This window comes from Pongo abelii, chromosome 19 (assembly GCF_028885655.2).
Source record: "Pongo abelii isolate AG06213 chromosome 19, NHGRI_mPonAbe1-v2.0_pri, whole genome shotgun sequence".
In the NCBI taxonomy this organism is placed as follows: domain Eukaryota; kingdom Metazoa; phylum Chordata; class Mammalia; order Primates; family Hominidae; genus Pongo; species Pongo abelii.
Genome location: NC_072004.2, coordinates 2,224,630 through 2,250,902, shown reverse-complemented (window position 1 = coordinate 2,250,902; position 26,273 = coordinate 2,224,630). Strand labels below are relative to the sequence as shown.

The 26,273-nt window shown below is 45.1% G+C and overlaps 1 protein-coding gene across 3 annotated transcripts in view; it reads left to right on the top strand.

Annotated features, from left to right (window-relative positions):
* The window catches only part of METTL16 (methyltransferase 16, RNA N6-adenosine), a 94,959-nt gene extending 69,115 nt beyond the window's left edge, over positions 1-25,844 (top strand). For 2 of the 3 annotated variants that reach the window (XM_063718379.1, XM_063718378.1), the window contains 5 exons: positions 878-947; positions 4,213-4,302; positions 14,798-14,869; positions 21,008-21,181; positions 21,316-25,844. In XM_063718379.1, the coding sequence (XP_063574449.1) occupies positions 878-947; positions 4,213-4,302; positions 14,798-14,869; positions 21,008-21,181; positions 21,316-21,942 (1,033 nt within the window). In that variant the 3' untranslated portion in view covers positions 21,943-25,844. The remainder of the gene's footprint in view (positions 1-877; positions 948-4,212; positions 4,303-14,797; positions 14,870-21,007; positions 21,182-21,315) is intronic. The other variant, XM_009251119.4, reaches the window with a different exon arrangement.
* Positions 25,845-26,273: the final 429 nt, after the last annotated feature.

Sequence of the window (26,273 nt, the reverse complement as noted above, 5' to 3'; positions counted from 1 at the left end):
ACTCCGTCAGCGTCTCTGAACTTTGATCTGTGTCTCATCAACTCAGCAAGACGTCGGACTGTGTTTGAATTTCTTTTCCCTGTACTGCAGTCTGGGAATTTCCTTCTAGGAAAGCTCTAGCAAATGCAGGCTTACCTCATTTGTTTCTGGGACTGTAGGTCTGCACTGCCAGTTATCCAATGTCTGAAAAACAGCTATTTTATATGTTTTGTCCAGTTTCCAGGTTGTTTATGGTGGAAGGGCAATTCCCATAGTAACTAATCTTTCATGGGCTGAAGCAGAGGTCCTTTACAAACTTTTTAGAATAATCAGAAGCAATACATTCTATCCCTTTACCTTTTAATCAGTTCAGTCCAACTTCTCCACATTCCTTCTTCTGGATTTGTTTTTACTCTAGAGCAAATTGATTTCATGATCTGTTGAAACTCGAAGGCATTATCTATCCTTAAATTACTTGCAGATGAGGACATCTCACAATACAGGTTCCTGCTGGATGTAATTTTAAGTTCTCTTAGTATGATGTTTTTGTTGTTCTTTATTTTCTAATTTCTGTCCTAGAGCTAAATGGCCTTCGTTGTAAGCATGACAGATGAGACTTCTTTAATCTTTTTCCAAATATTTAATACATAGCCCTGAAGCATTGGAGAGGCTAAGTACATTTATTTATTTATTTATTTTTTAAGTTGCCTTGGGCTTGTTTTCCATCATTAGATTTGGTCTTTGTCGAAATACATTGTATGTAATTCTTGGTATTTTTCACTTGTGACCTTACTGAATGTTTGTTACTGTTCTCATCTTATTCACTTGAATAATGCTTAGTTTAAAATTTTAACCACATAAACAGTATTTACTTGTCTGATTTTTTTTTTTTTCCTAGATGGTATAGCTGTATGCTGGGAAAGAAATGCAGCCTGGCGCCTCTGAAGGAAGAGCTTCGCATACAAGGGGTGAGGCTTCCTCATTACTGTTCTCATGTAGCTACTTTTCTTTGTATCCATGGGGCACAAGTACAGTTTTGCTACATTGATATATTGCATTGTGGCGAAGTCAGGGCCTTCAGTGTAACTGTCACTGGAACAATTCATGTCGTTGTGCATGTCCTACCCACCAAGCAACCTCCCGTCACCCGGTCTCCCACTCCCCAACCACAAGTCTCCCTTTGCCCATCATTCCATACTTTGCTTCCATGTGGTACACATTATTTAACTCCCACTTAGAAGTAAGAACACGTGGTACTTGTCTTTCTATGTCTCAGTTGTTTCACTTAAGATAATGGCCTCCAGTTCTGTCCATGTTGCTGAAGACACAATTTCATTCTTTTTTATGGCTGAATAGTATTCCATTGTATATGTATACCTCATTTTTAAAATCCAATCCTTTGTTGATGGATGCTTAAGTTTATTCAAGTCCAGATATCTTTTCTTTCTTTTCTTTTCTTTTTTTTTGAGATCAAGTACTAGCTCTGTTCCCAGGCTGGAGTACAGTGGTGGGATCATGACTCACTGTAACCTTGAACTCCTGGGCTCAACCCATCCTCCTGCCTCAGCCTCCTGAGTAGCTGGGACTATAGGCACATGGCACCATGCCTAGCTAATTTTGTTTTTCTTTAGTAGTGATGGGGTCTTGCCATGTTGCCCAGGCTGGTCTCAAACTCCTGGGCTCAAGCAGTCCTCTCACCTCAGCCTCCCAAAGTGCTGGGATTACAGGTGTGCACCATTGCACCCCACCTAATGATTTCTTTTCCTTTGGGACCAAGTCTTCTAGTATTTTTTATACTTTCAGGTCTTATATTCAAGTCTTTAGTCCATCTTGAGGTTTTTTTCATATATCTACTGTGTTTTTTTGTTTTTTTTTTTAGAAATGGGGTCGGGCTGGGCACAGTGGCTCACGCCTGTAATCCCAGCACTTTGGCAGGCCGATGCAGGTGGATCATGAGGTCAAGAGATCGAGACCATCCTGGGCAACATGGTGAAACCCCATCTCTACTAAAAATACAAAAATTAGCCGGGCATGGTGACGCGCACCTGTAGTCCCAGCTACTGGGGAGGCTGAGGCAGGAGAATCTCTTGAACCTGGGAGGCAGAGGTTGCAGTGAGCTGAGATCGTGCCACTGCACTCCAGCCTGGTGACACAGCGAGACTCCGTCTCAAAAAAAAAAAAAGATGGTGTCTTGCTCTGTCAACCAGACTGTAGTGTGGTTGCACAATCATAGTTTGCTGCAACCTCAAACTTCTAGGCTTAAGCAATCCTCCCGCTTCAGCCTCCCAAGTAGCTGGGACTGTTGGCACACACCAGCACGCCCAGCTAATTTTTAAGTTTTTAGTAGAAACAAGGTCTCTCTGTGTTGCCCAGACTAGTTCAAACTCCTCTACTCAAGTAATCCTTATTTTTTATAAAGATAAGTTCTTGCTGTATTGCCCAGGCTGGTCTCGAACTACTGGCCTCAAGTGATCCTCCCACCTTGGCCTCCCAAAGTGCTGGGATCACAGGCGGGACCCACGCACCTGACCTGTATCTACTCCGATGGTAGTTTTGAGTATAGAATTTTCTTTATACTCTGAAACTCTAAATATGTTTTTTGTTTTGTTTTCTAAGTTCTGTATTTTTAGGGCTAAAATATATTTTTTATAGATTATTAAAACAAGGCCTTTTTTGACAATCATAGAGAAAGGTGGAGAAAAACAGGATAAATAGAATGTCAGAGAGAAACCAGAAATCAAAAAACCTGGTATCTACCACTGACCTCACATCGAACTCCTTTTTATTTTTAATTTTTTTTTAATTTTTATTTTTTGCCATGCCTCCAAGACAAGTTCAACTCACTCCTTTATAGATCCAGAAACTCAAGCTACATAGGTTTAAGGGCTTGTTGTGGGCCATGCAGTTAGCTCTGGGGGAACAGCACCAGAACACAGCCTCGGTCCCATGTGCTTCCCACTAGGATGACATTCCACAAGAGCAGAGCCCCGTGCTCCTGTTTCAGAAGGCAGGTTGCAAGTAAGTACTCCCAGGCCTGGCAGAGTGGCTCATGTCTATAATCACAGCACTTTGGGAGGCTGAGGCGGGCAGATTGCTTGAACCCAGAAATTCAAGACCAGCCTGGGCAACACAGCGAAATCTCATCTCAACAAAAAAATACAAAAAGTTAGCCAAGTGTGATGGCGCGTGCCTGTAGTCCCCACTACCCAGGAGGCTGAGGTGGGAGGATCCATTGAGCTCGGAAAGTTGAAGTTGCAGCAAGCTAAGATCACGCCACTGCACTACGGTCTGGATGACAGAGCGAGACCCTGTCTCCCAAAAAAATTATTTTACATAAAATAAATACTCCCCCTGCCACTTCCACTTTCCTCCCAGTTTCTGGGGTTTGGTGTGAGTCAGAGGACTTCTCAGCAAAAGGGTCAGATGCACATCAGTGGGAGGAGCAGAGTTTCTGGTCTCTGGTTTCTCTCTGACGACCTATTCCCCCTCTTTTCCTCACAATACCATTTCTTGGGTAAATTGTGAGACCTACAAACTAGTTCCTTTACCTTTCCTAAAATCTGATTAATAAAACAGATTACCTACCTGTGTCTAGCCAGACTTTGGTTGACTTTCTTTCTAAAAAAGAAAACAAAAAATCACTTGAGGCTGGGTGTGGTGGCTCACGCCTGTAATCTCAGCACTTTGAGAGGTGGGCGAATCGCCTGAGGTCAGGAGTTTGAGACCAGCGATGGTGAAACCCCACCTCTACTAAAAATACAAAAATTAGCTGGGCGTGGTGGCCTGCGCCTGTAATCCCAGCCATTCGGGAGGGTGAGGCAGGAGAATTGCTTGAATCTGGGAGGCGGAGGTTGCAGTGAGCCAAGACCACACACTGCACTCCAGCCTGGGTGACAGAGCAAGACTCTGTCTCAAAAAAACAAAAAACAAAAAAACTCACTTGAATCATATTACAAATAATTCTCTAAAGAGCTGTGTTTTCAGTGTTTCGTATATTTGAACCTTCAAGTCATATCTGTAAATTCTCTTATGTTTTTTGGGAGGAAAAAATATAACTTCGTTGAGAGAGGATTTATTCATTCATTATTAGGCAGCTATCTATAACTGTTGTTTGATAATATTGTTTGTTAACTGATTAAAAAGAAGGATCAACATCATATGGCATGACGCAGCAGCCAGAAACATTGGTAGAATGATTGCAGTTTGATGAGATGCTGTCTTTGTTGGTTTCAGGTTCCTAAAGTCACCTACACTGAATTCTGTCAAGGTCGGACGATGAGATGGGCCTTAGCTTGGAGTTTTTATGATGATGTCACAGTACCAGTAAGTACAGACCTTGCTCAGCTTCACCACCTGCCAGCAAGCACATGGTGGGTTTTGGTCCGTCATAAGTGAACTGAATTGGTAGTGTCCTGTTTAACTGAAGTTTGCCCCAAATGCTTATGTCAAAATGGAAAGGGGTTGTAACCAAGACACAGTCCTAGAAGGCTGGTCCTGGAGACCATGGAGCCTTCCTCTGTGAGTCTGTACAACACAGTGATTTTTGCTCAGCCGACAGAAATTTATCTTTTAGGAATTAAAAATTTGGCTGGGCATGGTGGCTTATGCCTGTAATCCCAGCACTTTGGGAGGCCGAGCTGGGCAGATAACTTGAGGCCAGGAGTTTGAGACCTGCCTGGCCAACATGGTGAAACTGTGTCTCTGTTAAAAATACAAAAATTAGCTGGGCGTGGTGGCACTCCTGTAATCCCAGCTACTAGGGAGGCTGAGGCACGAGAATTGCTTGAACCCAGGAGACGGAGGTTGCAATGAGCTGAGATTGTGCCACTGCACGCCAGCCTGGGCCACAGAGCAAGACTCTGTCTCAAAAATATTAAAAATGAAATAAAAATTTTTTTAGAAAACAAAAATTCAGGTAACATAACCTGTAGAAACATTTTGCAGGTATAATTACGCTGGTGGACATTCCTCAAGAATTGAAAGTGAGGTCTCTTTCTTTTCCTTACCACTGCCACTTTCCTAGAATAGCTGCCTCCTGGGGCTCCTGGAGAACGTAGAAGTTGACTTTTTGGATTGCAGGCTTTTGGTGTGTAACACTTGGGGATCATTCTAATGAAGGGTTCTGTCTTGGCTTTCAGATTAGCACTAGAATATTAACCATTTTTGAAGCTGGGTGATAGATCATTATCCCTTTCTATTTTGTGTATGCTAGAACATTTTCTGGAATAAAAAGTTTAAAGAAATGATTTGTGGCCAGGCCTGGTGGCTCACACCTGTGATCTCAACACTTTGGGAGGCTGAGGCGGGCGGATCACTTGAACTCAGGAGTTCAAAACTAGCCTAGGCAACATGGTGAAACCCCGTCTCTGCAAAAAATACAAAAATTTTTGTATTTTGATGGCGCATGCCTGTAGTCCCAGCTGCTGGGGAGGCTGAGGTGGGAGGATCACTTGAGCCTGGCAGGTAGAGAGGCTGCAGTGAACCCTGATCGTGTCACTGCACTTTCTGCACTTCACCCTGGGGCAACAGAGTGAGATCCTGTCTCAAAAAAAAAAAAAAAAAAAAAAAAAAGGTTTGTTCACAGATGTCTCTTTGTCCTCAGTGCTGCTATAGGTAAAGGAAAACCACCTCTGAGCTGGCCAGACTGAATGATTTTCCGGGCAGTGCTGAGAGGCAGTGACAGAATAGCATCTGTTGCTTCTCACAGTTCCCTCCCAGATGTGGCTGGCTTCTTGTTGCCTGGAGATTCCCAGCTGAAGTGTCTGCACACACTGCCCAGCACGTGCTCTTCCACACACTGCTCAGCACATGCTCTTCATTTCTTAGTATGTGCGGGGACCTGACACCTGCTGCTTTGCTCCCTCAGCCCCTACAGTGGGCTTGTTCTGGGTGCTGTTCCTCCAAGCTCTTGGCTGCTCTTGGTCTCTAAAGTCATCTTACATGTTGCTGTGTGTCTGAGTCTCTTTTCCTGCTCTTGTAGGGTAGAGGAGTAGAGACATGTAGCACAAGGGAACAATTTGCAGATACTATCATGTTTCTGAAAACAGGAGCTTAAATTCGAGGTTGAGCCTGTCCTTCTCCTCTGCAGCTAGAAGTTCTGCTGGGTTCAAGCACACTCCCCAGTGCCATTTGAATGGCCCTTTCCATGAAGGGTAGACTCCTGGACAGTGCAGTAAGGTATCTAGAGGTTTGTGTTTGAAATAGTCTCTGGTTAAAAAGATGCTTCTCCTTTTTTGACACCCCTCACCACCCCGAAGAATTATCCTTTCTGTCATTTTCTAGAATACCAGGGCCCTCACACCACATGGTTAAAATCATTAGTAATGCTCTGAGTTATCCCCGTGGAGACACTAACAGCTGCAGCAAAGTGGAACTGCACCTGTTTTCAAGTGCTTTCTGCTTCCCCCGCCTCCCACACGTGTCGGCGCTGCAGGTGGAAGAGCGGATAACGTACCCTGGCACTCCACACCAGCTCCGAGACCAAGTCCTCCTGGCCCTCCTGCATGAGTAGCCTTGCCAGGTCTACGTAGTAAAGGGCACTGTTTCTGTGTTAACAAAACCAGCTTATTTTCAAAAGGAACCCCCTAAGCTTCCCTCCCCTCCTCTCCTCTGTTTTGGGGCATCCTTCAGCCCCATTCATAGTTCTCAACCATCAGAGAATGCTGAGGGCCCCAGACTCCCCGCCTGCCAGGGTCTTCCTCCCTCCCCACCACTACCCCAGCCCCAAGCCGCTAATAATGCACTCCCAAGTGTTCCATTAGACGCACTTCAGCCGCTACAGGAAAAAACGGCAATTCCTGATTTGTAGTAACCCAGCAACAGTTTCTTAGCGCTGCTGCCCTTGATCAGCAACTGCTTTCCCCAGGGGGTCGTCCCAGGGTACTCACGAGGTTTTTATTTGGCCGTCCTCTTGGTTCTCTTCCGTATTCCTAGACCTCTGTCCCCACCCTCGTTTTTTGAAAAGCCCATCTGACTTTCCCCCTCTTGCTCCTGTTGGGGGTGAGGAAGGAGGAGGATGCTGCTTTAGACAAGGAATAGAGCTAGTTAAGCAGAAACATTGACCTATTTCCCCACCCCCACTCCCGCCATTTTAGGGTAAATGTGCAAGTTACTATGGCAACTTCTGTTTTCACTTATCTCAAGCCTACTGACTCGTTTCTGTTGGTGCTGAATGCTGAAAAATTCTAATTCACTCGTGATTCAAGTGCCCACACTCAACCCATTCCTGTTGTCTGGATTTATTTTAGCAACAAAAAGACAGGTCCTAATGTTGATAGAATTTTGTTCCATAATTTCAACTAATGAATATAAGGAAGCATGTTCTACAAACTGTTCTCTGCAGAATTCTAACAAGCCACTTACCTCTTTGTTCCAGCTCTCCTCTAATTGCCCAAGGCATTATTTTAGCTTTGTTTTGGTTTGCTTTAAGGAAGTTTGACGTTTGTTAGGAGAAAAAGGGGAAAGTGTAGCCCTAGTGAGTTGTTCACTCTTGGTGTGAGCACTGCTGAGGAACTCTGGGCTTAAAAAGGATCCCCTGCATTGAAGACATTACCTTTAAGCCTGGGACATGGCTGTCTAGGGAGTAAGAACTAGAGGGCTTTTTGGAGAGCAGATGGAGGAGAGGTGTCAAATTAATTAGGCAACTTTGTGCGTGTTGGAGCTGGGTATCCTGACAGTGCCCAGCTCCCTTCTCTTTGGGTTTTCAGTCTTGTCCACATAGCTGAAGGATGCCGTGTAGGTGCCCCAGGGTGGGGCAGACATCAGGCTGGTACTTGAGATCTCCCTCTCATTTTAAAGAGCTCATCTGCTTTTATCAATGTTATGTGTTGATTTATTTGTTGAAAGTGTCCTGCTGTTAAGAAATGGTTTGGGCTGGCCATGGTGGCTGATGCTTGTAATCCCAGAACTTTGGGAGGCCAAGGTAGTGATCACCTGAAGTCAGGAGTTTGAGACCAGCCTGGCCAACATGATGAAACCCCATCTCTACTAAAAATACAAAAGTTAGCTGGGCATGGTGGTGCACACCTGTAATCCCAGCTACTGGGGAGACTGAGGCAGGAGAATCGCTTGAACCTGCAAGGCGGAGGTTATAGTGGGCAGAGGTTACAGTGAGCCAAGGTCACGCCACTGCCCACCAGCCTGGGTGACAGAGTGAGACTGGGTCTCAAAATAAAAAGAACAAAGAAATAGTTTGAAAACCAGTACTGTACCAGGCTGTGCCTTACGCTACAAAATGGATGTGATGGCCAGGGGCTGAGCTCTTGAGCAAAACCAAAGCTTAGGACCCTCTTCTTAGTTACTTTTCTTCTTAAGTGTGGTCTTCGTTGTGATGATAAACAAATCAGATATTGGTTTCTGTTACTCACAATGATCAGTTTTGCAGGAAAGAAAAACACGTGGCGCTATTGATGCAGATTTGCAGCAGATTTGCATATGAGTAAGTTCTGAATGGTAGGGGCAAGAGCGGCCAGGAGTTGAGAAAAGGAAATTGCTCAGGCTGGGGCTAGTCAAGGACCGCTTTGTGGAGGAGGAGTCGCCAGCGTCTGACTCGTAGGTAGGCAGGTGGGTGGCGTTCCCAGTGTTTGCTGAATGTTTAAAGGAACGGTGTAGGACTTGCATTAAGGAGCAACATCGTGCGCAGGATCCAGTAGATTTAGTAGATTTGAAGCACTGGATATAGTATTTGTTGTTGTTTGAATACTTCACATACATTATATTCTCATTTTATTTCCACCTCACAGCAATCGAGTGAAGTAGATGGTATTACTCTCCGTCTACTGGAGGCTCCAAAAAGTCAGGTTAGAACCCAGATGAGTCTGATTTCACAGCGTGAGCACCTAATGTCACTCTGACACTCTGCCCGCCACGGCCCTATGTTGTTCCTGGCCTGGCCAGAACCTGCTCATGTTGGCCTCGCATCTTGCTTATGGACCATCCTAGCAGCTTCTCATCTACGAGTGACTTGGATTCATCCTGTGGTCAGCATCCTGTTCCCCCACTCCTGAGTGGCCACCTACCACCAGCGGGAGGAAGTACACTTCCTCGTTTGGCTCCTTGGGCCTCCCAGATCTGTCCTGACTTTCCATCCTAATCACTCCCAGTTGTCCTGACTGTACTGTCTCCACAGCCTTCCCATGGTGCTGAAGTCAGAGCTGACTTTGTACAGCTTTTGCACATACCCCATTCTGATCCTTCCCTCTGACGTCCTCCACTGCAGCGCAGCCCAATTCCAACTTACTTGCATAAAGCTCCCAGAAGCATTCAGCCCATGGAACCTGGACATCTCTCCCTTTCTCTGGACTTAACTGCACCGATCTCTTTCAGTTATCTGTAGTCTGCATAAACTTCCTGTGGCATACTTTACATTGGTGTTTTGTTTAACTGAGGTACTGTGGATAACACCAAAACCTTCTTGCATAGGTGTGGAAAAGGCCTTTTGTGAGCTGGTCCCTGTCTGGCTTTACATAGAACAGGCTACCTAACTTCGCTAAACTTCAGTTTCCTCATCTATAAAATGGGGAATAATAATAGTATCTACCACATAGGGTTGTTTTGAGGATTAGGTGTACTTAACTTAGTGCCTGGCATGTAGTAATGCACAGTCAAATGTATTGTCTTGTCATTTCCCATCATTCCTTCCCACCTGCCCCTGTATTTGATACTCCAGCCACGTTGAGCTACAGCTCTCTGATCCCTCTGCCTGGAGATTCCTCCTCTGACCATTAACCCATTTATGCCGGAAGTTGCAAGTTTTTTTTGTGTGTGAAAACTCAGACCTTGGCGATGACCTTGAGCAGTCAGATATAAATAATTCCATCAAGCTTAATTTTTTTTTTTTTTATTTTGAGACTGAGTCTCACTCTGTTGCCAAGGCTGGAGTGTAGTGGCGCACTCACAGCTCACTGCAGCTCCGACCTCCCAGGCTCGTGTGATCCTCCCCTGTCAGCCTCCTTAGTAGCTGCGCCTACAGGCATGTGCCACCATGCCTGGCTAATTTTTGTATTATTTTATAGAGACAGGGTCTCCCTAGGTTGCCCAGGTTGGTCTTGAACTCCTGGGCTCAAGTGATCCACCTTCCTCGGCCTCCCACAGTGCTGAGATTACAGGCATGAACCATTGCACCCAGCCTAAAATGCAAACTAATTTAATATTGAGTCACATTTAGGCCGGGCGTGGTGGCTCACACCTATAATCCCAGCACTTTAGGAGGCTGAGGCAGGCAGATCACGAGGTCAAGAGATCGAGACCATCCTGGCTAACACGGTGAAACCCCGTCTCTACTAAAAATACAAAAAAATAGCTGGGCATGGTGGTGGGCGCCTATAGTCCCAGCTACCCGAGAGGCTGAGGCAGGAGAATGGCATGAACCCGGGAGACGGAGTGTGCAGTGAGCCAGGATCGTGCCACTGCACTCCAGCCTGGGCGACAGAACAAGACTCAGTCTCAAAAAAAAAAAAAAAAAAATATTGAGTCACATTGACCTTCTGAGAAGATACCTTGTTGTTATTTCTCCTTGTTATTATTGTTATTATATCCTTGTTGTTATTTCTCTTGCTCCGTTGTTATTTCTACAAAGTATGGCAAATGATAAGGTTATTTTTAAACATTTAATTTTAAACCATCTATTCCCCAAAATGCAGATTGCAGACTCCCCAATTCACAGGCATTTTGTTTTATTTATTTATTTATTTATTTTTGAGTCAAAAGATACCAAAAAGGATGTTAAATCTCATTAGTTATTAGAGAACTGCAAATGAAAAACATAATGGCATACTGGATAGACCATCCAGTGTTGGCAAGGATGCAGAGCAATTGCCGATCCTCTCATGCAGCTGGGTGTCAACTGGTAACATTCAGGAGAACATATCTTTAGGAAGATTTACAAGAGCTGAGCTTGCTCATACCCTGTGACCCAGCAGTTCCACTCCTAAGTTTACATCCAAAAGAAATGTGTATTCACACATATCACAAACATTGTACAAGAATGTTCACAGCAACATTATTCATAATAGCCCTAAACCAGAAGCAACTGAAATGTCTCTAAATAGTAAAAAGGGTAAATAAGTTGTAGTGTATTCAGAAGATGGAAACTAAACAGTAATTCTGTTCCAGTAAATGAACCTGCCTTCACAACAATATGAATGAATCCCATACACGTGATTTACATGAAAAGGCTGGGTGCAGCAGCTCCTACCTGTAATCCTAGCATTTTGGGAAGCAGAGGCAGGTGGATCACCTGAGGTCAGGATTTTGAGACTAGCCTGGCCAACATAGTGAAACTCTGTCTCTACTAAAAATACAAAAATTAGCTGGGCATGGTGGCACATTCCTGTAATCCCAGCTAGTCGGGAGGCTGAGGCAGGAGAATTGCTTGAACCCGGGAGGCAGAGGTTGCAGCGAGCCGAGATCACGCCACTGAACTCCAGCCTGGGCGACAAGAGCGAGACTCTGTCTCAAAAATAATAATAATTATTATTATTTAATAATTTACATGAAAGAAGTCAGATACTGAAGACTGCAAACAGGTACAACCCATGGTGATAGAAATTGGGATACTGAGAGAGGGATTGGTAATGGCGAATGAGCATGAGAGGGAATTGGGGTTCCTGGTAAATAAGTTCTTAAGACTTAACGTTTATAACAGATATGCTTTTCTGTATCTATATTTCAATTTAAAAAAAAAATTCTAAAAATATATCTAGGCTGGGCGCGGTGGCTCACGCCTGTAATCCCAGCACTTTAGGAGGCCAAGGCTGGCGGATCGCGAGGTCAGGAGATTGAGACCATCCTGGCTAACGCAGTGAAACCCCATCTCTACTAAAGAAAATACAAAAAAATTAGCTGGGCGTGGTGGCGGGCGCCTGTAGTCCCAACTACTCGGGAGGCTGAGGCAGGAGAATGGCGTGAACCCAGGAGGCAGAGCTTGCATTGAGCTGAGATCGAGCCACTGCACTTCAGCCTGGGAGACAGAGCGAGACTCTGTCTCAAAAAAAAAAAAAAAAAAAGAATTCTAAAAATACATCTGAATAGAACAGAATTAAGGCAACTGAAACTGTCTAAAGTTCATAATTCAACTTTAAATACAGATAGAAGCATATTTTTAGGTATAGCAGCGCTGTCTCTATGAAAAAAAAAAAATTAGCCAGGAGTGGTGGTATGCGCCTGTAGTCCCAGCTACGTGGGAGGCTGAGATGAGAAGATCATTTGACCCCAGTAGTTTGAGTCTGCAGTGAGCTATGATTGCACCACTGCACTCCAGCCTGGGTGACAGAGCAAGACTTTGTCTTAAAAAGAAAAAAAGTGGGGGATGGGCAGGTGGCTCATGTCTGTAATCCCAGCACTTTGGGAGGCCGAGGCAGGTGGATCAACTGAGGTTAGGAGTTTGAGACTAGCCTGGCCAACATGGTGAAACCATGTCTCCACTAAAAATAGAAAAAAATTAGCTGGGCATGGTGGTGGGCGCCTGTAATCCCAGCTACTCGGGACGCTGAGACAGGAGAATCGCTTGAACCTGGTAGGCAGAGGTTGCTGTGAGCCGAGATCGTGCCACTGCACTCCAGCCTGGGCGACAGAGCGAGACTCCGCCTCAGAAAAAAAAAAAAGAAGAAAAAGAAGCTTGATCAGATACAGGGTTGATTTTTGTTTTTGTTTTTTTTTTTTGCTTGGGGAGGGGGAGCAAGAATACTTTGCAGGTGGTATGTGGTATATACTACGGTATGGAGGCACATGTTAGATTGTATCTTCATGATGTGAGCAGTCATTGATAATCATTACCTAGATCCATTAATTCATTTAGAGTTGCAAATAATGATATTCCAATTCTATTCGTCCCTTCATTTATTAGCTGAGGTACTTCTATGAAAGGAAACTTCTCCTTATTAGTTATTAGTAACTTTGAAGTGCAGTTCGTCTAGTAATAGCAGGATAAATGTTTGATTCTTGGCTGAGCACAGTGGCTCACGCCTGTAATCCCAGCACTTTGGGAGGCCGAGGCGGGTGGATTGCCTGAGATCAGGAGTTCAAGACCAGCCTGGCCAACATAGTGAATCCCCGTCTCTATTAAAAATACAAATTTAGTCAGGTGTGATGATACATGCCTGTAGTCCCAGCTACGTGGGAGGCTGAGGCAGGAGAATCGCTTGAACCCGGGAGGCAGAGGTTGCAGTGAGCCAAGGTCGTACCACTGCACTCCTCCTGGGGGAGACTACATCTCCAAAAAAAAAAAAAAGTTTCATTCTTTTGCTTTATCAGTTTTAAAAATAATGAGTTGGCTGGGCATGGTGGCTCACGCGTGTAATCCCAGCGCTTTTGGGAGGCTGAAGCGGGTGGATCACCTGAGGTTGGGAGTTCGAGACCAGCCTGACCAACATGGAGAAACCCTGTCTCTACTAAAAATACAAAATTAGCCAGGCCTGGTGGTGCATGCCTGTAGTCCCAGCTACTCGGGAGGCTGAGGCGGAAGAATCACTTGAACCCAGGAGGCAGAGGTTGCAGTGAGCCGAGATCACGCCACTGCACTCCAGCCTGGGCAACAAGAGCAAAACTCCGTCTCAAAAAGTAAATAAATAAATAAAAACAATGAGTTGGTGGTTCCCTAGCATCTTCCAAAAGTGACCAAAGAGGGTGGTTTGGTTTTCCTTTGTAGCATCTTATGAAGTCATGGATTACTTCTTTTTTCTTTTTATTAAATAGAGATGAGGTCTTACTATGTTGCCCGTGCTGGGCTCGAACTCCTGGACTCAAGTGATCCTCCTGCTTCTGCCTCCCAAAGTGCTGAGATTACAGGTGTGAGCCACTGTGCCCCGCTGGATTACAATTTTTTTATATATTTTTCAATTCATGACACTTAGTATCTCTACTGAGGCACAGTCCGTCTTTGGCCATGGAGAATTTATTCAACTTGGCTCCTGAGTCTTTTTTATCATATCCACTGTAGTCTTTGATGGCTTCCTTGCTTTCTGGTATCACAAGTTGTTCTAGGCTCATGTTTTTTCCTGTCTCAGATCTGGAATCAACCATTTCTCCCAGGAGATCTGGTTTATTTTGCTGGGAAGTTGTATTTAAAGGTATTCATCTGGGCACTAGGGATGGTACCAGGTTAGTCATTGTTTTTAGAGGCTTTTTCAGCAGAGCTAGGAATTACTACTTTTAAGATAAAATATGTTGCAAGTTCTTGTTGATTCCTTTCCTTTCTTTTCCTTTCCTCCTCTCCCCTCCCCTTCCTTTCCCATCCCTCTCCTTCCCTCTTCCACTTCCTCCCTCCCTCCCTCCCTCCCTTCCTTGCCACCACACCTAGCTAATTTTTTTTTTTTTTTTGGGGGGTAAAGATGGAGTTTTGCCATGTTGCCCAAGCTGGTCTCAAACTCTTGGGCTCAAGTGATCCTCCTGCCTCGACCTTCCCAAGTGCTGGGATTGCAGGTGTGAGCCACTGTACCCAGCATATACTTGCTGATACTTTATTCAGTTTCACATCTGCAGGTTTTTACTGAATTTCATCAGTTGTCCATCTATATCTCCCATTCAAAAACCCTGTGACTGCGGTGGTGAACACCTGTAATCCTAGCTACTTAGGAGGCTGAGGCGGGTGATCACTTGAGCTCAGGTGTTTGAGGCCAGCCTGGGCAACACAGAAGACCCTATCTCTTAAAAAAAGAAAAAAAATCCCAGGCCAAAAAATCCAGTCCTCAGCCAACATATTACTCATTAACTTTATCTCACCAGTAAGCCCCAAGAGTCTCAAAAGTAACATTACCATCAACAAAGTGATTTCTGAAAATAGCTATTTTTTTACTTTTACATTTCTTTTTTGTCCTTGGAGACTCTCATGATGGATTTCAAAGTCATTTGGAACGTTTCCACTCTGAATTTTCTGCATGGAGTCAGGACAGAGGTTCGTTTGTTTCATCTTACTTCAGATTTTTAGGGAGTGCCTTTTTTGTTGTTAATTTTGTTTTGTAATAAAATATATTTCTAATTTCTCTACCTGTAAAGTGAAAAAAAATCAAATCTCAAAAGAATGGTCAGAAGTCTAACTTCTTTCTTCTATCTCATTCACCCTAATCCTTTACTTCCTCATGGGTTACTATTTAAACAATTTTATAATTTATCATTCCTTTATTTGTATTTATATTTTTGAGCCAGGGTCTTGCTCTGTTGCCCAGGCTGGAGTGCTGTGGCACGATGTTGGCTCACTGCAGGCCCTGCCTCCTGGGTTCAGGCTATTATTCTCCTGCCTCAGTCTTCCGAGCAGCTGGGATTACAGGTACATGCCTCCATGCCCGGCTCTTTTTTTTTTTTTTTTTTTTTTTGTATTTTTAGTAGAGATGGGGTTTCACCATGTTGGCCAGGCTGGTCTTGAACTATTGACCTCAAGTGATCTGCCTGCCTTGGCCTCCCAAAGTGCTGGGATTGCAGGCATGAGCCACCGTGCCCATCCCATTTTTTCAAATTCAAGGAAATACACGTATGTATTTATAATCATTCCTTCTTAAATAGGTAGCATTCTGCAATAAGTTTTCTTCCCCTTGCTATTTTTACTTTTTTTTTTTTTTGAGACGGAGTCTTGCTCTGTCACCCAGGTTGGAGTGCAGTGGCGCGATCTCGGCTCACTGCAACCTCTGACTCCCTGGTTCAAGCAATTCTCCTGCCTCAGCCTCCCGAGTAGCTGGGATTATAGACACGTGCCACCATGCCCAACTAATGTTTGTATTTTTAGTAGAGACGGGGTTTCACCATGTTGGCCAAGCTGGTCTTGATCTCCTGACCTTGTGATTTACCTGCCTCAGCCTCCCAAAGTGCTGGGATTACAGGCGTGAGCCACAGCACCCGGCTGCTGTTTTTACTTTTTACTGTTTTTACATAATCCTGGGGATGATTTCAGGACATTTTAAACAACGACCTGTCAGATTAAGATGAAAGAAATGGGCTGGGTGTGGTGAAGTGCACCTGTAGTTGCAGCTACTTGGGAGGCTGAAGTGAGAGAATCACCTGCGCATAGGAGTTCGAGGCCAGCCTGGGCAACATTGTAACTCCCTATCTCTTTTAAAAAACAGACGGCCACTGCACTGGGGTCTCCTCTCTGCCTTGTCCGCTTTCCCCTTGAGGTTTTTCTAGAAGTTGCTTTGCCAAAACAAAGAGGTTGTGGCTTTGTGTGCACCAGATTTCTCTGTAGAATGGCTCTTCTCTTCCTGCAAATACTAGAGAGAATTTAATGATTTCATTCAGCCTGTGGCTTTTTTTTTTTTTTTTTTTTTTTTTTTTGCCTTAGCCATAATTAACGGAGACATAACATGCTACACTGATCTGTGTCAAGCTACACCACAGGTGAAAGTTTCTTGGCTGATGGCATCATTGAGATCTAGAAATTAAAGTGAAGATTCAAATTTGTACCAGTCTGGGCGACACGGCAGAACCCCATCTCTACAAAAAATACAAAAATTAGCTAGGCATGGTGGCGCACACCTGTAGTCCCTGCTACTCAGAAGACTGAGGTGGGAGGATCACTTGAGCCTAGGAGGTTACACTGAGCCGTAATTGCGCCATTGCACTCCAGCCTGGGTGCCAGAGCATGGCCCCGACTCAAAAAAGAAAGACAAGAAAAGAAATTTGTAGACCACCCTGCTACGTAGCATATTTTAAAATTGAAGAACTGGTTTTTTGTTTGTTTGTTTTTGCCTGATTGACGGCCTCTCTGATCTAATGTGTTTTTAACGTTTGCAGTTCCTCTCTTATTGATGATCATTCCTTGACTACTTGGAATTCAAAAGATATAAAACCTGTGTTCTCTACAGACCTGCGACTCCTCACCAGGCTTCTCTCACATTGTAATTCCAGCAGTGCATCTTCAAATCCAAAATCAGCCGTCAGTTCACCTAGCTCTTTGCATTAAACTGGATTAGCCATTGTAAATGATTGGTTTTGGGGTAGACTTTAAAATGTTGAATTATTTATGTACGCCTTGCCTGCTAAACTAGATTATGACAGTTTGAGTGTAGCACTCTTCATTTAAAATATTTGTGTTTTGCAATTATAAGGATATTAGCAAAATAAGATCATTTCAACTGGGGGAAAACTGACAGCTTCTATGTACTAGTGTTTGCGGCAAAATGTAAAAGTTGCCTACGACCAGAGACCCGTGGTGTTGAATTTAAGCATTAATTTCTTAGAACTTGATCCTATATTTTACTGTGGCCCTGCCCACTAGGAATCCTCATGATAAATAAGAGGGGGCTGAGCAGCTGCTGTGAGCCATGCTTATGTTACTCTTTCATCATTCAAAAGCCTTGCTGGAGAACTCCTGGAGTATGAATTATCTGTCTTTTTTTTTTTTTTGAGACGGAGTCTCGCTCTGTCACCAAGGCTGGAGTGCAGCGGCGCGATCTCTGTTCACTGCAAGCTCCGCCTCCCGGGTTCACGCCATTCTCCCGCCTCAGCCTCCCGAGTAGCCGGGACTACAGGCGTGTGCTGCCACGCCCAGTGAATTTTTTGTATTTTTAGTAGAGATGGGGTTTCACCATGTTGGCCAGGATGGTCTCGATCTCCTGACCTCGTGATCCGCCTACCTCGGCCTCCCAGAGTGCTGGGATTAGAGGCGTGAGCCACCGTGCCTGGCCTGTCTGTCTCTTAATGTCTAGTTTCTATAGTAGAGCAAAGCCAAATTGAAGACAGTCCTGAGATGATGTGTGTGCATGTGGGTACTAGAGCAGTTCATTAGAAATCTTCCGAATGCGGCTGGCGCGGTGGCTCAGGCCTGGAGTCCGAACATTTTGGGAGGCTGAGGCAGATGGAGGGCTTGAGCCTACGAGTTCCAGACCAGCCTGGGCAATCAATATAGCAAGACCCCTCTCTATTTAAAAAATAAAAATAAAAGGAAAATTTTTAATTTAGAAATATCAAGTTTGTTGAATGACCATTGTATATGGGAAAGTTGGGTCAGGATGCAGGTGAAGGAGCCATATTTGAGAGAGGGAAGTTTTCATTTTAGTCCTGAGATAACTGGGTAATAAGTTGTCGATTTTGTGATTTCTGACTTCCTCAGAACTCTGAAAGCATCCCTGATAGAGTTCTTGTCAGGTTGGTAAAGATGTATTTTCTTCTTTTAATCTCTAGAAATGATGAAGCCCGTCCTTACTTTTGGAGAAAGAGTATCGCAGGTCAGCTTTAGCATAATGAGAAACAGCAATATCTTGACTTTACTGGTCAGAATTTGTGAGCAAAATGATCACTCCTTCTGTGAGAAGAGATGGAAAGTGCTGCCCTTTTAGCCATGCTTGTAGATGACCTTTGTTGTGCAGGGGGCGCTGGTGGGGAGGGCCAGGTTGCAGTAAGCTCTCCATGGTCATGGTCTTTGATGTTGGGACAGGGAATGGGGAGTCTGATTCTCCACCCCCGTCATCCTCCCACACACTGGCTTAATACGCTTCTTCCCCAGCTTAATACTCTTATTGTAAGCTCCTTACTGCAAAGCGTTAGGCTCTCAGTAGACTAGAAATTATGTTTCTCATGCAGGATGATTGAGTAATAACAATATGACTGTCTTAATGTCAATATGAATTTGTCTCATCTTGTCTGAAACATAATTGAACAAGTTCAGGTTCAGACAGGTGTTAGAGTCCACTATTCATTTCTCAAGAGCAGGTTCTTCAAACACACACACACACACACACACACACCCTTTGTTTTTTATCCTTTCCTAACAGTTTCCTAGTATAGAATAAACTGGCTAGGTTGTTGTGTATGTGTGCAGTGTGAGGCTGCTGGTTAGTTCTTATTAGAAGACGTCCCTGAGTAATCAGAACCTGTGGTGTGTGCGTGTGTGCGTGTGTGCTGTCAGTGTTGCCAGGTCCAACTGGAATGATCAGTAGCAGTCATCAGATTCCTTTTAGCAGAAAAAGATCTTAAACCTGACTTGGTGTTTTTTCTTTTTTATCCTTTTTGTTTTTGTTGTTTTTGAGACACAGTCTCCTTCTGTCTCCAGGCTGGAGTGCAGTGGTGTAATCTCATCTCACTGCAATCTCCACCTCCTGGGTTCAAGTGATTCTCCTGCCCCAGCTTCCCGAGTAGCTGGAATTACAGGCGCCTGCCACCACACCCGGCTAATTTTTGTATTTTTACTAGAGATGGGGTTTTACCATGTTGGCCAGGCTGGTCTCAAACTCCTGAGCTTAATTCATCTGGCCGCCTCGGCCTCCCAAAGTGCTGGGATTACAGGCATAAGCCACCACACCCAGCCTAAAGTTTTTACTTTAAAGAAAGAAATTTTCAGGCTGGACACGGTGGCTCACACTTGTAATTCCAGCACTTTGGGAGGCCGAGGTGGGTGGATCACGAGGTCAAGAGATCGAGACCATCCTGGCCAACATGGTGAAACCCTGTCTCTACTAAAAATACAAAAATTGGCTGGGCTTGGTGGCGTAGTCCCAGGTACTCAGGAGGCTGAGGCAGGAGAATCGCTTGAAACCGGAGGCAGAGGTTGCAGTGAGCTGAGATGGCGCCACCACACTCCACTGACAGAGTGAGACTCCATCTCAAAAATAAATAAATAAATAAATAAATTTTCAATACAGTGGTGGCATTGGTTTTTTTTTTTTTTTTTTTTTTTCCCGGAGACAGAGTTTCACTCTTGTTGCCCAGGCCCAGACTGGAGTGCAGTGGCACAATCTCGGCTCACTGCAATCTTTGGCTCCTGGGTTCAAGCAATTCTGCCTCAGCCTCCCGAGTAGCTGGGATTATAGGTGCGTGCCCCCATGCCCAGCTAATTTTTGTATTTTTAGTAGTGATGGGGTTTCACCATGTGGGCCAGGATGGTCTTGAACTCCTGACCTCAAGTGATCTGCCTGCCTCAGCCTCACAAAGTGCTAGGATTACAAGCATGAGCCACCGCGCCCGGCCGGTGCCATTGGTTTTTAAAGTGGAACTTGAGTCCCTCTAGTGGGTAGGGTATAATTCACCTTCCCAGCTTGAGACAGAATGGAAGATGCCAGTCATGATTTTCTTGGAACCAGCTTTCAAATCCAGTCTTCTCATCAGCGCCGGTGTCACCCTCCCCAGCTAAAAGGCAGTGCTTAGCTCGCCGCTGGCTTGGTCCCGACATCAGCCAAGATTCAGGAGTCCTCCTCCTCTGCCCATGTGATCTTAGTGGTCCTGACCCTTCCTTGCATGTAATCTCACGGCTGTGGTTCACCGGCTGCTTTATCTCAAGCCTCAGCAAATATAAACTCAAACTACAACTTGATGATGTTTCTGCCATGCAGTTCTTTCTAGCCAAGAACACAGTGCCCCCAAGGTCCTTGAGTTGTCATGAAATAAATAATTGTGCAGGTCTGCTTTGGGTACCACAGGTACACGAAGGACGTTTAGCAGTTGGAGTTACATCCTGATAGCCAGAACAAAACCAGTGTGGTGCGGCTGGAAAGAACGTGGGTTTGGCGTTCAGTCCTAACTGCAGTTGTTGTGTGACCTGGAGCTGTGTGACGTAGCCTTTCTGTATCTTCATCTTCCCTTTTGTAAAATAGGGAGATGTCTAAACTATCTTGTGGGGTTCTTATTTTTTTAATTAAAAAAATTTTTTTTTTCTTATGAGACAGGGTCTCACCCCGTTTCCTGGGCTAGATCGCGGTAGCGCGGTCAGAGCTCACTGCAGCCTGGAAGTCTTGGGCTCAAATGATCCTCCCTCCTCTGCTTTCAGAGTAGCCGGGACCACAGGCATACACCACTGTGGCTGACTAGTTTTAAACATTTTTTTAGAGATGGAGGTCTTACTATGTTGCCTGGGCTGATCTCAAATTCCTGGGCTCAAGTGATCCTCCTGCCATGGCCCCCTAGAGTGCTGGGATTATAGGCGTGAATGACTGCACCTTGCAGGGTTGTTTTAAGTGCTGGAAATAACACACACAAAACCCTTTGTGTTTTCAGTGCTCTGTGATGGGTTGCAGAAGTTGTGGAAATTTTCTCTGAGTTCATTACAATGCATGAGATTTAATTATTCAGATAACTTTCTCGTCTTTTCCATGCTTCCTTTTTCTTGCAGTCACCACCAAGTAAGCGGAGAAAATTAGAGAAACCAAGGAAACCCATTACATTTGTGGTGCTGGCGTCTGTGCTGAAGGAATTATCCCTCAAAGCATCACCTCTGGGCTCGGAGACGGCGGAAGGCATAGTCGTTGTCACAACGTGGATTGAAAAAATTCTCACCGATTTGAAGGTACCTGCTTAACAATATTGACGAAGTACTCATAATGATCCTTCTCTTTTTTCTTTTTTTTTTTTTTTTATTGAGAGTTTGGACAGAGAGGGGAAACGTGATTTCCCATAAAACTCTGTTTTTCCTCCAAACAGGTCCAGCATAAACGAGTTCCCTGTGGAAAAGAGGAAGTTAGCCTTTTCCTAACGGCCATAGAAAACTCCTGGATTCATTTAAGGAGAAAGAAAAGAGAGCGCGTGAGACAGCTGAGAGAAGTTCCCCGAGCTCCTGAGGATGTCATTCAGGCCTTGGAAGAGAAAAAGGCCACCCCCAAAGAGTCTGGCAATAGCCAAGAACTGGCTAGGGGCCCCCAGGAGAGGACCCTCTGTGGGTCTGCTCTGCGGGAAGGCGAGGCTGCCGCTGTGGAGGGCCCGTGCCTGAGCCAGGAGTCCCTGTCCCAGGAGGAAAACCCGGAACCCACGGAGGATGAAAGGAGTGAGGAAAAGGGAGGGGTGGAGGTTTTGGAAAGTTGTCAGGGCTCTAGCAACGGAGCCCAGGACCAAGAGGCTTCTGAGCAGTTCAGCAGCCCAGTGGCTGAAAGGGGGAAACATCTCCCAGGAGTGGCCGGACAGTACCTGTTTAAGTGTTTGATAAATGTTAAGAAGGAGGTGGATGATGCCTTAGTTGAGATGCACTGGGTTGAGGGCCAGAACAGGGATCTGATGAACCAGCTCTGCACCTACATACGCAACCAAATTTTCAGGCTTGTTGCAGTTAACTAGAAACCTCCTGCACACTTGGAAACGTGTTGATAGTAACTTGCTTTGGAGTGGCCTGTGGGGTGGCAAGAGGAATCCTACCAGCGGCCCGTTAGCACGATGTGGAATTATCTTCGAAAACAAAAACCTGTGAATCTGTCCCCCACCTCCCCCCACCTCCTTCCCGCTTTTTGAGTTACAGGGAGTCGTAGTGTGGTCGTTTACAAGGAGGAATTGTGGTCATCAGTAACAACAGAAAGCCCTCAGTAAACTCCCGAGGGATTGCAAGCTGGCCCAAGCTGGCCCCCTCAGCTTTGGACTGCTTCTGCAAGGCCAAAAGGGTTGTTTGTGGAGTCTGGGCTGGGCAGCACTGCCTAGAATATCATGCTGTCTCTGTCACCCAAGGGTGTTTCTTGAGGAGGGATGGCTCTCTCTGCCTCCAGTTGGAGGCCCTGGTACCCTGTTCTAGGTCACTCTTCAAGATGGGGCCTACCTTACATCAATCCCACAAAAGGAGCCATATGGTGGGTGGTGGGGAATCTGGGAGAGAAACCTTAGTAATGCTGGGAAGGAGCAGCAGAGTCTGGGGACCACCCAGTAAATGGCACATTCCTGACACGTGGCTGTTTTGATGTTGCTTATTTCAGAAGCAGAATTAGGTAGGCAAAACTCCCGGGTGTGACTGAGGCACACAGAAGGCACCCATACCCCCACCTCCAGCCTGTTGACAGTACCATTTTGTAGCAGTTTTACTACTGTATGATTTTTGTTTGGACATTTGAAGTAGAGCTTGTTTTGTTTTTAATATAAGAATATTCACAAATTAAAAACCAGCGGTCCTATTTGAATCCTGGGGTTAGCTGAGTGAGCGGCTGATGATAGAAATGAGAAATGGAACAAAATAGTATGTGCCATAGGTAGCTTAAGAAAGTCTCAGATATTTTGTTGCTGATCAAATACTGTTTTTTTGTGGCTTCACTTGTATCCCCCCTGTACTTACCTACTCACATTGGAGAGTTCTGAGGCCGGGGTAACCGTGTCCTTAAAACACGTTTCTAATTGGAATGCCAGGGTTCAGTAGCAGTCCCCCCAGAAAAGGGGTGACCTTCTGCTGTGCTTGACTTTAACAGCTTGATGTTGCATTAGCAGCCTAGGGTTCTATGCAGACTAAAATCTTTGCCAGAGCTCCTTGCCATCTGCTAAGAAGACTGGGGCTGAGTAGTTAAGCCAGCCTTCTGAGAGGTGGCTGTTGGTTAGGACAGGAAGCTGGTGACCTTGGCATATCTTGGCAGCAGCTAGATCAGGCCCTCGGCAGAGACACAGGAAGTAGAACTACTGTGCTTTAATTTGGCTGTGGAGCTGGAGCTAGAGAAGGCAGCATACTGACCAGTGGCTTTTTGATTGTTTGTTTGTTATGAGATGGAGTTTCACTCTTGTTGTCTAGGCTGGAGTGCAGTGGTGCGATCTCAGCCCACTGCAACCCCTGTCTCCCGGGTTCAAGTGATTCTCCTGCCTCAGCCTCCTGAGTAGCTGGAATTACAGGCACACGCCACCACGCCTGGCTAATTTTGTGTTTTTGGTAGAGATGGGATTTCACCATGTTGGCCAGGCTAATCTTGAACTCATGATCTCAGGTGATCCACCCACCTTGGCTTCCCAAAGTGCTGGGATTACAGCCGTGAGCCACCACTCCCGGCCTCTGACCAGTGTTCTTAACCTGGTCCGTGGACCTCCAGAGAGTCCATATACCTCCTAGAGTTACTTCTAAAAGCTCTGTGAGCGTATGTGTGTTTTTGTATTTTTTCTCCTGGAGAGAGGGTTCCCAGAACCCTCAGCCATAGACAAAGGGGTCAATAACCCACTAAGGATTAAGAATCATTATTCTAGTCCAAGCATTCATGTGTCAGGCTGCAAAAAACAACACCCAGGGTCACACAGAGCCAAGACTCAATTCAGGACCGTGGATTCCCCTGGTCTAGAAATTTTCTGCTATGCTAGCCCACACCACCCCACTGTCCTTACCTCGAGTGAATATCACATTTGAGTCATTTGCTGGACCCAAACCTAGTTTCCTTGGTATAATTTTAGGATAATTGTTTAAGTGGCAACTATCCATTCAGTAAGTAATAAGTACTTATTGTTTGCTTGTTTCATTATGCAAGAGTGGCACATGCTCATTAAAGATTTGGAAAAATGAAAGTCAAAACAACAAAATCACCCCTAGTCCCAACCTTCTGTAACATAACCACTCTTGGTATTGGTGCGTTCCTTTCTAGTCTCTCTGTAGACGGGCTGTGTGAGTGTGTGGGTTTAACTTTGGTTGTACTCATGCTGCATATTCAGTTTTATATTCTGGTCCTTTTTTCATTTAACATCTTACAAGTATTTTTCCATGTTATAACAGTAGTGTATGGACTTACACTCTTTTCCTGTTCAAAGTGTCTTTCAGGCACAGCACTGGCCTTTAAGTCTGTGTCTTAGGGATTTCCAGAGAATGCTCTGTGTATTGAGGCACAGGTGTTTCTGTGTCTCAGTGTTTCTGTCCCTAGGTTTAAGGCTTCATATGATGGAGGAGATTTTATAGATGTTAAGCTAATGATCTTAGAGTTTTAAAAAATCCGTGACAGTGGCCGGGCGCAGTGGCTCACGCCTGTAATCCCAGCACTGTGAGGCTGAGGTGGGCGCATCGCATGAGGTCAGGAATTTGAGACCAGCCTGGCCAACATGGCGAAACCCCATCTCTACTCAAAATACAAAAATTAGCCAGGCATGATAGCGCACACCTATAATCCCAGCTACTCGGGAGGCTGAGGCAGGAGACTCACTTGAACCTGGGAGGTGGAGGTTGCAGTGAGCCGAGAATGTCACTGCACTACAGCCTGGGTGACAAAGTGAGACTGTCTCCAAAAAAAAAAAAGAACCCGTGAGCAGGCCAGCTTTCAGTCTGGAGCCGAGTGCCTTCTGTGCATTTGGATGTTTCCATTTCCTTCCCTGAGAAGATTTTCTTAGGCTACCTAGTGAGAGAACATTGAAAATATTTTTAAAGGACATCTAAACATTGTTTTGGTCATGCATATGCTTTATAATTGTGTGTTGTTTCATAGCATATACCTCTGGTACAGGTGGGCAAGTTTTTCTTTGAAGAAATAGGTTATTGACTCATATGTCATAATCTTGAGTGTTACTCTCCTGAAGTGTCCGGAGGTCACATTCATGTTGTTGGGTTGGTATGAAATTAAATCTTTGTGGTGTGACCCTAAATTCTCTTCTGGTCCCTAGAATCGGCTTCTGGTCTCCTGATAACTGAAGTGGAGACAGAAGCTGACAGAAGCTGAGCCTGTTTTCCAGGCAAACTAAAGCTGCTTTTGTTCTTCGGAATCTGCTTTGCCTCCGTCAGCCTGGTTCCTTCCCCACATGCTGGCCGCACTGTCCCCACTCCAGACCTCTGCTGCGTGTCCTGGCAGCTCGGCAGTGGCCTTTCAACGCATCCTAAGCTTCGTGTAGATTACTTTAGTATATATTTTTTATAAAACATAAAGCCTTTCCTCTCGATGGAAATCAAAGCTTACCATGTGAGCACTCGAACTTCTGAGTTCTGACGGGAATAACAAAACTGCAAGGAGTGGAAAAGATGGAAAAGCTGTGGGAAATCCAAGGCCTTTTGAAGGAAGGGAGCTGATGACTTCACGACCAGCTCCTGGAGCCCGTCCTTTCTGCTGAAGCCGCGGCATTTCCCTCCGTGGCCACATGAGGGCACCCTTGGCCCTTTTATCAAAGCGCCTTCACTTCCCCGTGGGAATGGAGACAAGTCTGTCCATGGTGTTTTCTTGAAATACCCAGTTGCTACCCAGATTTGTATTTTTATGTAAACAAATACATTTTCACAGAAATAAAATTTGAAAAATAAAAGTAGAAAGAGAAAAAAACACTAGCCATGGTCTCTTTACCTGGTATAATCCCTTTCGACCTTTTAATGTTTTTTTAATGGTCCCAGCTGACTTTTTTCTATTATTTCCAGCTGTCCTTCTACTCTAGAATATATCCAGTTTGGGCCAGTCCTTTGGAACAAGTTTTTCTTGATATCTAGTTAATGAAGATACTGGAGGGGAAATGCTGAGTGATCTTCAAACAGTAACTTTCCAAAAGCCTTATGTTCCAGGAGTAATACCAAGATCTCCAAGAAAGCAGCTGGGTTCAGAAGGCCGGGTGCGGTGGCTCATGCCTGTCATCCCAGCACTTTGGGAGGCAGAGGCGGGCGGATCACAAGGTCAGGAGTTCAAGACCAGCCTGACCAACATGGTGAAGCCCCGTTTCTACTAAAAATACAAAAATGAGCTGGGCGTGGTGGTATATGC